Source organism: Staurois parvus, unplaced genomic scaffold (genome assembly GCF_062004578.1).
Source record: "Staurois parvus isolate SC_StPar_1 unplaced genomic scaffold, SC_StPar_1.0 ptg000609l, whole genome shotgun sequence".
Classification (NCBI taxonomy): Eukaryota; Metazoa; Chordata; class Amphibia; order Anura; family Ranidae; genus Staurois; species Staurois parvus.
Window position 1 is genome coordinate 307,756 of NW_028318405.1, and position 12,504 is coordinate 320,259.

At 38.7% G+C, this 12,504-nt stretch overlaps 1 protein-coding gene across 1 annotated transcript; it reads left to right on the top strand.

Moving 5' to 3' along the window:
* The first annotated feature begins 10,775 nt into the window (after window positions 1–10,775).
* On the top strand, window positions 10,776–11,690 carry LOC149449622 (olfactory receptor 10A7-like). Its single transcript, XM_089692992.1, has one exon. It carries the CDS (start codon window positions 10,779–10,781, stop codon window positions 11,688–11,690), a length of 912 nt encoding a protein of 303 aa, XP_089549118.1. The 5' UTR covers window positions 10,776–10,778.
* Window positions 11,691–12,504: the final 814 nt, after the last annotated feature.

A 12,504-nucleotide genomic window follows, 5' to 3' on the forward strand; every position in this document is an offset into this window, starting at 1 on the left:
CAGGCAGGGCTGATGTAGCTTCTGGGATCCTCCTTCCTCCAATGGGGCTCAGGCAGAGCCGGGGGCCCACTAGAGTCCAGCTGGACCTCTCAGTGGTTGCCCAGCAGAATGGCACAACAAGAGAGACCAGCACTGGCCTCTTAAACCCCCTGAGAAGGAAGAGAGGCAGAGGGGGGTCATTAGCAGGTGACAATGAAGAGAATGGAACTACAGCAATTTAATTTGTGGCTGTACACAGAAAGGACTGGTTGGACAGGATAATTAGTGGGGGAAATACATTAATACAAAAGTAAGGCACTAATTAGGTATGTATACACTAATTGAATTTGGGACCTTTTGTGGAGGGGGCGAGTTAATTACAGCTAGGGGTCTTTGGCACACAGGAGTGAATACTAATTGGAGGAAGCTCTTCCTAAATTTATGACCTTTTGTGGAGGGGTGAGTTAATTACAGCTAAGGGCCTTTGACAACTCAAAGATCAGACAAGGAATATATTTTTGAGATTTACAGTGGTTCTAAAAGGTTCACAGTTTTGTACCTTCGTGTATTCTATGCATGAAGGTAAAAAATACTTCTGTGTGCAGCGGCCGCCCCAATCCTTACCTGAGCCACCCCCCTCAATCCAGGTTCACATTCACGACAGCCTCTTCTGTTTGGGGACTCTTCCTTCTCATTGGCTGAGACAGAAGCGGGAGCCCATTGGCTCCCACTGCTGTCAATCATGGACAGTGAATCAATGAGGAGAGAGTGGGGGATGGGGGCAAGCCACTGCTCTATGTGTCTTATAGACACATAGAGTAGCGGGTTAGGACAAGCACACAGTGTTGCCCCCAGGACAAGTGGCTTTTTCTGGGGGCACTGCTTGAGAGGGTGGTACCAGGATTGGTGGTAGGGACCAAAAAAGAAGCGGACCGGAGCTTCTCTGTGCAAAACCACTGCACATGTTTGCTATTTTAAGAAAAACAATTAAGCTTTAGTGTCACTTTAATGCTTGTGTGTTTATTGCTCATGTGATCAGTGCATCATGTGTACTTGGATGCCTCCATCCAATACCAGCCAAAAATTTCTCCTGTGAACTTCCAACTCTGATCCTCAGTGAACCTCCATTGACTGGACTCCAGCTTCTCTCAGAAAGTAGCCCCCACCCCAGCTTTCCCTGAGCTGGGACCTCAATTAACTCCTGCAGCTATGCTGCCCAGAAGGGAGGCAGCCTTTCAGGCTGGGTTTTTCTCCTCTTGGACAAGAATCCTGCTGTTCCAGTTCAAAATTATGTATGCACTCCTCAGCCACCTACTGGGCATTTTGTCCCTCAGGGACCATATGAATATTCAGAGTGGCCCAGGGAATACCTCTTCCAGCCACCATAGGCTAGAACCCACTAGAAGTCATGGAGAAGTAGTTGAGCCTTCAGCCAGCAAGATCTAGAATAGACAAAAATAATCACACACTACCCAATGATTAGAGGAGAAAAAAAAAACCTTAAACTCTCTAGCAACCTATTCTAGAAGGGTGGTACATATGTAACGGTTTTTCCAAATTAAACTAGTAGGGACCTGCTGTTGCTTCTGTTGCATGGTCTACCATTGTTTTTGGCTCCTTTAAATTACCTAGTGGCCTTGTCATTTAAGATTGCTACTTTTCTTTCTTTATATATATATATATATATATATATAATTATTATTATTAATATTATTTATTTTAATTTTTTCCTGCATCAGTGGGAGTTATATCCTTTAAAGATATAGGTTTTCATGAAATAGCTTAATATACCATCACAAGAACCTGTGTATGATTTATATTTTTGTTTTTACTTTTTTCTCCATAAAACACATTCCATAGGAGGAAGATCCTTTTTAATTGTAATTGACCCCCTGAGATGTGACATCATTTGTAGCTCTATTCCAATTCCCTGTGGCTCTATAATGAGATATCATAAACTATAAAATATGATAAATGATCTTCACGCTAAGTGACAGCTGACACCAAGACTCACTTCCATGATTATTTGTGTGTTTCCATCTTGTGCCAAGGAGTTGGGAAGTTTGTAGATGAACCAGAGCTAGGCACAGCAAGTGGCCTGACATCATCACCAGCATGGTATGTGCATAACCGGCATTTCCTTACAAAGTTGGGCTGCTTTTAAGAGGACTGAGACAGAAATGTACATTGATTTTTTCTTTTCAATAAAGATTACTTTTTTTATTTTAAATTATTCTTTATGCCTGTTTAAAGTTTTTTTTGGCACAGAAGGTTTTACAACTTTACATTATATTATGTAGGCATTGCTTCTGACCATTTATAGCTTATGTATAATAAACAGTTTAATTCCTCAGCTTTGGAGAACAAATTAAACAATTCAATAAATACTTTTAAATCCCAGTAAATAATTGCATGTCGAGAGCTGTCAGTTTTAAAGTACTAAACATAGTCAAAATGTAGAGCCATTTATTGCAGACTGCTGTTATGCAAAACTGCAAGCATGTAGCACAGAAGGATCCAATATATAGAGCCATTTATCCAAATGTACACCCAGAACCTCTGGTTCATAAACAAGATACATCCTAAATATAGAACCATTTATCCAACTGTCCATCCAGAGCCTCTGGTTTATAGACCGGATACATCCTAAATATGGAGCCATTTATCCAACTGTCCATCCAAAACCTCTGGTTTACAGACCGGATACATCCTAAATATAGAGCCATTTATCCAACTGTCCACCCAGAGCCTCTGGTTTATAGACCGGATACATCCTAAATATAGAACCATTTATCCAACTGTCCATCCAGAGCCTCTGGTTTATAGACCGCATACATCCTAAATATGGAACCATTTATCCAACTGTCCATCTAGAGCCTCTGGTTTACAGACCGGATACATCCTAAATATAGAACCATTTATCCAACTGTCCATCCAGAGCCTCTGGTTTATACACCGCATACATCCTAAATATGGAACCATTTATCCAACTGTCCATCCAGAGCCTCTGGTTTATAGACCGGATACATCCTAAATATGGAACCATTTATCCAACTGTCCATCCAGAGCCTCTGGTTTATAGTTCAGATACATCCTAAATATAGAGCCATTTATCCAACTTTCCATCCAAAACCTTTGGTTTATAAACCAGATACATCCTAAATATAGAACCATTTATCCAACTATTTTTTCTGAACATCTGGTTCATAGACCAGATATATCATAAATATTGATGCATTAATCCAACTGTTTTATAGCACAGATACAAAATGTAATAATCTTGTATAATATTGGTTTTAAATTGTTATCTCTTTTTAGTGACAGGTAGACCATGGATTTATTGTATTAGGCTTTGGAAATGATGAGATAGTAAAAGTAGACAGATAGACCACTTGTTTTTTTTTCCTGTGAGCACCCTATTATGTTTCTATCTTACCTTGCCCATTCAGAGAAATTTAGTAGGCCTTCTTGTTCATTCACTTGCTGGAGCCCCAAGAAAATATTTGAATGGTGGAGCGCTGAGAAAAAAGCCATTGTAAGATTTGGTTGGCATGGGTAAGAACGTATACAGATTTGGGGACATTCCCAAGGTGCAGTACTACATAGTGAGAAATCAGAGAAAGTCACATATGTACCTGTACAAAGATATAATTCATGGGGTTCTAGGATGTCCTTGGGGCAGTGGAGCAGTATGGGTAAGGAAGCTAAGTACAGGTTCATCTTAAAACCACTCGTGTTTATCCTTAGCCTTAGAAAACAGAAAAAGCAGTGTATAAAGGGAGAAATTGGTTCATATCCAAATCCATGAACAAAACAGTAATATATTGCAACTTTAGAGTCCTTAGATGTGGTGTTAGTATTAGTTTTCTATTTTTGAGGGCTTTTCTACTGTTATTTTCCCCTGGTAATCATGCCAATAACATTTTCTCCTAATTAGGACTATTAAAATGTTCCTCACTCTTCATGTCCATTACATGGTGATGGGGGGGAATTGTAGTGCACAGAAGGCAACTTTACATAGTTAGTGTGGCTGAAAAAAGAAAAAAGTCCATCCAGTTCAACCATAGAAAAAAAGTTATAATCCTATACCCACAGTTGATCCAGAGGAAGGCAAAACAAAAACAGCAAAGCATGATCCAATTTGCTCCTGGAGGGAAAAAAGTTCCTTCCTGATCCTCCAAGAGGCAATCGGATATTCCCTGGATCAACTTTACCTATAAATGTTATATCCAGTTATATTCTGTGTATCTAAGAAATGCTCCAGGACTTTTTTGAAGCAATCCACTGAACTGGCCAGAACCAACTCTTGAGGGAGTCTATTCCACATTTTCACAGCTCTCATTGTGAAGAAACCTTTCCATGTTTGGAGATTACATTTCTTTTCCTCCAGACATAAAGAGCGCCCCCTTGTCCTCTGTGATGACCTCAGGGGGGAATAACTCTACACCGAGTTCACTATATGAACTACTGCTGTATTTATACATGGAGATCATATCCCCCCCTTATGTATTATACATGGAGATCATATCTCCCCTTATGTATTATACATGGAGATCATATCCCCCCTTATGTATTATACATGGAGATCATATCCCCCCTTATGTATTATACATGGAGATCATATCTCCCCTTATGTATTATACATGGTGATCATATCCCCCCTTATGTATTATACATGGAGATCATATCCCCCCTTATGTATTATACATGGAGATCATATCCCCCCTTATGTATTATACATGGGGATCATATCCCCCCTTATGTATTATACATGGAGATCATATCCCCCTTATGTATTATACATGGTGATCATATCCCCCCTTATGTATTATACATGGAGATCATATCCCCCCCCTTATGTATTATACATGGAGATCATATCCCCCCTTATGTATTATACATGATGATCATATCCCCCTTATGTATTATACATGGAGATCATATCCCCCCTTATGTATTATACATGGTGATCATATCCCCCCTTATGTATTATACATGGAGATCATATCCCCCTTATGTATTATACATGGAGATCATATCCCCCCTTATGTATTATACATGGAGATCATATCCCCCCTTATGTATTATACATGGTGATCATATCCCCCTTATGTATTATACATGGAGATCATATCCCCCTTATGTATTATACATGGAGATCATATCCCCCTTATGTATTATACATGGTGATCATATCCCCCCTTATGTATTATACATGGAGATCATATCCCCCCTTATGTATTATACATGGAGATCATATCCCCCTTATGTATTATACATGGAGATCATATCCCCCTTATGTATTATACATGGTGATCATATACCCCTTATGTAATATACATGGAGATCATATCCCCCTTATGTATCATACATGGAGGTCATATCCCCCCTTATGTATTATACATGGAGATCATATCCCCCTTATGTATTATACATGGTGATCATATCCCCCCTTATGTATTATACATGGAGATCATATCCCCCCCCTTATGTATTATACATGGAGATCATATCCCCCTTATGTATTATACATGGAGGTCATATCCCCCCTTATGTATTATACATGATGATCATATCCCCCTTATGTATTATACATGGAGATCATATCCCCCCTTATGTATTATACATGGTGATTATATCCCCCCTTATGTATTATACATGATGATCATATCCCCCTTATGTATTATACATGGAGATCATATCCCCCCTTATGTATTATACATGATGATCATATCCCCCCTTATGTATTATACATGGAGATCATATCCCCCTTATGTATTATATATGGTGATCATATCCCCCCTTATGTATTATACATGGAGATCATATCCCCCCTTATGTATTATACATGGTGATCATATCCCCCTTATGTATTATACATGGAGATCATATCCCCCTTATGTATTATACATGGAGATCATATCCCCCTTATGTATTATACATGGAGATCATATCCCCCTTATGTATTATACATGGTGATCATATCCCCCTTATGTATTATACATGGAGATCATATCCCCCTTATGTATTATACATGGAGATCATATCCCCCTTATGTATTATACATGGTGATCATATCCCCCCTTATGTATTATACATGGAGATCATATCCCCCCTTATGTATTATACATGGAGATCATATCCCCCTTATGTATTATACATGGAGATCATATCCCCCCCTTATGTATTATACATGGAGATCATATCCCCCCTTATGTATTATACATGGAGATCATATCCCCCTTATGTATTATACATGGTGATCATATCCCCCCTTATGTAATATACATGGAGATCATATCCCCCTTATGTATTATACATGGAGGTCATATCCCCCCTTATGTATTATACATGGTGATCATATCCCCCCTTATGTATTTACACATGGAGATCATATCTCCCTTATAATCCTATACCCACAGTTGATCCAGAGGAAGGCAAAACAAAAACAGCAAAGCATGATCCAATTTGCTCCTGGAGGGAAAAAAGTTCCTTCCTGATCCTCCAAGAGGCAATCAGATATTCCCTGGATCAACTTTACCTATAAATGTTATATCCAGTTATATTCTGTGTATCTAAGAAATGCTCCAGGACTTTTTTGAAGCAATCCACTGAACTGGCCAGAACCAACTCTTGAGGGAGTCTATTCCACATTTTCACAGCTCTCATTGTGAAGAAACCTTTCCATGTTTGGAGATTACATTTCTTTCCTCCAGACATAAAGAGCGCCCCCTTGTCCTCTGTGATGATCTCAGGGGGAATAACTCTACACCGAGTTCACTATATGAACTACTGCTGTATTTATACATGGAGATCATATCCCCCTTATGTATTATACATGGAGATCATATCTCCCCTTATGTATTATACATGGAGATCATATCCCCCTTATGTATTATACATGGTGATCATATCCCCCTTATGTATTATACATGGAGATCATATCTCCCCTTATGTATTATACATTGAGATCATATCCCCCTTATGTATTATACATGGAGATCATATCCCCCCTTATGTATTATACATGGAGATCATATCCCCCCTTATGTATTATACATGGAGATCATATCCCCCTTATGTATTATACATGGAGATCATATCCCCCTTATGTAATATACATGGAGATCATATCCCCCCTTATGTATTATACATGGAGATCATATCCCCCCTTATGTATTATACATGGAGATCATATCCCCCTTATTTATTATACATGGAGATCATATCCCCCCTTATGTATTAGACATGGTGATCATATCCCCCCTTATGTATTATACATGGAGATCATATCCCCCCTTATGTATTAGACATGGAGATCATATCCCCCCCTATGTATTATACATGTAGATCATATCCCCCCTTATGTATTATACATGGAGATCATATCCCCCCTTATGTATTTATACATGGAGATCATATCCCCCTTATGTATTATACATGGAGATCATATCCCCCTTATGTATTATACATGGAGACCATATCCCCCTTATGTATTATACATGGAGATCATATCCCCCCTTATGTATTAGACATGGAGATCATATCCCCCCTTATGTATTATACATGGAGATCATATCCCCCTTATTTATTATACATGGAGATCATATCCCCCCTTAATCTCCTCTTCTCAAGAGAGAATACATTCAGTTTCTCTAATCTTTCCTCATAGCTGAGCTCCTCCATGCCTCTTATCAGTTTGGTTGCCCTTCTCTGTACTTTCTCCAGTTCCCCAATGTTCTTTTTGTGAATTGGTGCCCAAATATATTCCAGATGAGGTATTACTAATGATTTATACCGGGGGAAATGATATCTCTCTCTCTGGAGTTTATACCTCTTTTAATACAAGAGAGGATTTTGCTCGCTTTAGAACCCGCAGCTTGGCATTGCTGCCATTATTATGCTTGTGATCTAGCAGAACTCCCAGATCCTTCACCACCATTGACCCCCGTAGATCCTTCTCCACCATTGATTCCCCCAGTTGTACCCCCCTAGTATGTATGATGCATGCATATTACACTTTACATTTATCAACACGAAACCTCATTTGCCACATAGTCCCCCAATTACACAGAGCACTGAGGTCATCTTGTAAGTTGGAGACATCCTGTAAGGACGTTATTCCACTGCACAGCTTGGTGTCATCTGCAAAGACTGAAATGGGATTTCTAGTCCCAGACCCTATATTGTTTATAAATATATTAAAAAGTAAAGATCCCAACACTGAACCTTGGGGTACACCACTGACAACCCTAGACCATTCAGAGTATAAATCATTAACCACTACTCTCTGAATACCATTTTTTAGCCAGTTTTCTATCCATTTACATACAGATTTTTCCAAACCTGTAGACTACCTTACACATTAGCCATGTGTGGGGAACTGTGTCAAATGCTTTTGCAAATTCCAAGTATACCACGTCCACCATCACCCCTCTGTCCAAGTATACCATGTCCACCGCCACCCCTCTGTCCAAGTATACCATGTCCACCACCACCCCTCTGTCCAAGTATACCACGTCCACCATCACCCCTCTGTCCAAGTATACCATGTACACCACCACCCCTCTGTCCAAGTATACCATGTCCACCGCCACCCCTCTGTCCAAGTATACCATGTCCACCGCCACCCCTCTGTCCAAGTATACCACGTCCACGGCCACCCCTCTGTCCAAGTATACCACGTCCACAGTCACCCCTCTGTCCAAGTATACCATATCCACGACCACCCCTCTGTCCAAGTATACCATGTCTACCACCATCCCTCTGTCCAAGTATACCATGTCCACCACCACCCCTCTGTCCAAGGTTCTGCTCAACCCCTCATAAAAAGAAATTAGATTTGTTTGACAACTTCTGTCTTTCATGAATCCATGCTGTCTGTTGCTTAAAATATTTTTTTCCAGCAAGAACTCATCTATGTGGTCTTTTCCTAAACTCTCCAATATCTTCCCAACTATAGAAGTTAAACTAACAGGTCTATAATTACTTGGTAAAGATTTTGACCCCTTTTTAAATATTGGCACCACAGTCATTAAAGAGTCCCTAAAAATTAAAAACAATGGCTTTGAAATTACAGAGCTCAATTCTTTAAGGCCCCGTGGGTGTATGCCATCCAGTCCAGATGCTTTAGTCACCTTTATACTGCCTAAATATTTTTGGATCATATCAATTGTGAGCCAATGTGGATCATCTGAGGCTGTGTCAATACCACACCCATTATGGACAAGAGCCCCCCCATGCTCCTTTGTATACACAGAGCTGAAGAAGGTATAAAATACATTTGCCTTCTCCTTTTCCCCAGTCACCCACTCTAGATTATTCTGTAAAGGGCCTACATGCTCGGACCGAACCTTTTTACTTTTAATATATTTGAAGAATTGTTTGGAGTTGGTCCTGCTATGTTTTCCAAAAAGGAAGATAAACTTGTTTGAGATTTCAGTCTTACTCAGAGGAAAAGATTGCATTTCTGACTCAATCAATGGGCATTCTTCTCTATTTGATGAAAATGTACTAACCCAAAAAAAGGAAACTCATGTAGTTATTACAGACAAGAATTGGTAAGCTGCAATTTATTACATTTTTTTTCTAGGGTCTATGTAGCCCTTAATTATATCTTTGTAGAGTATTAGAAAGATGAAGGCACTACATAATGTAGTTGAATACATCCAGTAGCGGGTTTTATTTGACATGTTACAAGAATGGAAAGCCAACATGTTTCAGGAACCCCAACTTCTCATTCATGGGAATGAGAAATGAGATGAGTTTCTAGTTTCTCAGCCCTGACAAAGGGGGTGTCAGACACATTGGCTGTTGTGGAGCTCTTATCTTTTCAATAGACATGTGAAATTTGTTTCATTACGAATCAAAATTCAGATGAAATTTTCATTATTTGGAGATTCAGATGTATCTGAGTTTCTGATCACAATAGTAATGAATTTTAACAAATCCAAAATAAGTGATAACTAAATGAATTAATAGAATTCAAATTTGAAAATGAATTTGAATTTGAAAATGAATTTAAATTTGAAATGGAAAAATACTGCAATAAATACAATAAGGAACAAAAGTGGAATCCAACTTAGGCTGCTGAATCAAATAGAATATTATAGAATAGAAATGAATAGAATAACATAAAAAAACCCAGAAAAGAGTAGAATAGAAAAGACTAGAATAGAATAGAATACAATAGAAAACAGAATAGAAAAGAGTAGAATAAATATAGTAGTCTTCTGAAATTCAAATTTCAAAATTGATTTCAAAATAACGAATATACGAAACAAATTCCAAAAAAAATGCATTATAACATAATGAATATAAAGAAACAACATTTTTCACTTAAACAAATCTGACACAAAACATATTTTTCCTTCCTGCACATCTCTACTTTCCAATACTCTACAGACCTCTCCAGGAACCGTTGGTAATATCCCTTTTGAGGGAGAGTTGCCACCAAAATGTGTCAGATTTTGGAGCACCGATTCTCATGGACTCTGGAGTCCAGCACTCCTACAATTCACATCTTAAATTTATATCAGAAGAACAATAAAAGAATGAGGGTTTAAGATGAGTGGAAGATGTGAGAGAACATTTGGTAAAATAATTATGACTGATCTAATGTGGTAAACACAAAAAAGCCTTTCATTTCCCTTTCCTTCACTTTCTATCTGTAACAACCTGTTTCATTGTTTTCGTCTGTCATTATTACCTGATGCTTAATTATTTTGCATTCTGTCCTCTACATAATACTTACTATTTGTATTATTTTCCAGCAGGCCACATGTGGACAGAATAAAACAATGGTGACAGAGATGTTCCTTGTGGGGTTCGGGAATCTCCAACACATAAGTAATTGTATTTTTGTTTTGTTCCTCATCATTTATCTGGCCACAGTAACAGGGAACATGTTAATTATAACCTTGATATCTACCAGTACAAATCTCCAGTCCCCCATGTACTTTTTTCTTAGCAACCTATCTGCCTGTGAAGTGTTTATGACCACCACAATCACACCCAACATGCTGTACATTTTATGGTGGAATGGAGGTTTCATATCACTCTATGGTTGTATCATCCAATTCTACTTGGCATCCTCATCCGGTAGTGCAGAATGTCTTCTCTTAACCGTTATGGCGTATGACAGGCATTTGGCCATTTGCAACCCTCTGAGATACTCTTCCATCATGAACTACAACACTTGCAACCATCTGGCAGCTTGGGCATGGGTGGTTGGCTTTACAGTCTTGGCCATGTTGATGATTACAATCTTCCACCTACAGTTTTGTGGTTCAAACACTATTGACCATTTCTATTGTGATCTAGCTCCACTTCTACAGCTGTCTTCTTCAGACACATATCTGGTGGATATGGAAGAAATCTTCATCATAATTTTTCTAGGCATTGTCACATTTGTCTTGATCATAGTCAGCTATATCTCCATATTTCATACCATTCTGAAAATTTCCTCACGATCTGGAAGACAAAAAACCTTCTCCACATGTAGTTCACATCTGGCATCTGTTTGCATTTACTTTGGATCAATATGTATTACCTATATGATTCCTTCTCAGCCAAAGAAGAAGATAAACAAGTTTACTTCGCTGTTCTACACTGTTGCAATTCCTCTTTTGAATCCAATTATTTATAGTTTAAGGAATCAGGAAATGATAGATTCTTTCAAGCATTATTTTAAACTCATTTATAAAAGTTAATAATCGGTGTGTACTTTTTTTAATATGATGTAATAAGCCATCATGGCCACCAAATGGTTTGTTTTAATAAGCAGATCACCAAGAGGGGCGGGTTTTTAGTTTGAACAGCATATTTGATTTTTGTAAACACAACATATTGAAGGTCTAATGTAGTCCTATTAGATTGGAGTAAACATGAAAAAGGAAACAATAAATGACAGAAGAAATGAACGAGCACTGGATAAAAACCAAAGAGCAGCTAGCATGAAAGGCAAACCTCAAAAACCTCCGTAGCAAGTATATACATAAAACATGCAGCGCTAATAAAAACTAAAGATAAATGAAGCATAAAAATCAACCAACAAACTCATAAAAACTCGGTCCTCTACATAGAGGGATACGTGACTAAATAGTAATGAGAATATAATGGAATAAAATGACGCTCAATGGCGTGCAAACGTCCAGAATCAGCGTTATAAAGTGCACAGTGATAACGATGATAACTCTCAAGGCAGAGTAATGAAAACTGGTGACAATCTTTGACCGTGTTCCTTATCAGGTGATGAGTGTAGATTGCTCTAACCAGAAAGCGCAATTTAATGCGCGTTTGAGTAATTCATAACCAACTCCTGGTCATCCACATCTGGGAATTGGAACACAGTGGGGGTCATCCGACCAGCGTCAGCTAGGCAGGTATCACACCATCAGGGTCTCCAGGTAAAAGCAATCTTCTCACCAGCAAGAGGAGCCAGACTCACCATTAGTGTAGCAGCCACCAGGTCATCAGGGTATGCCTTGAAGGGGGGGGGGGGCTCAGGAGTAACGAGCCAAACAC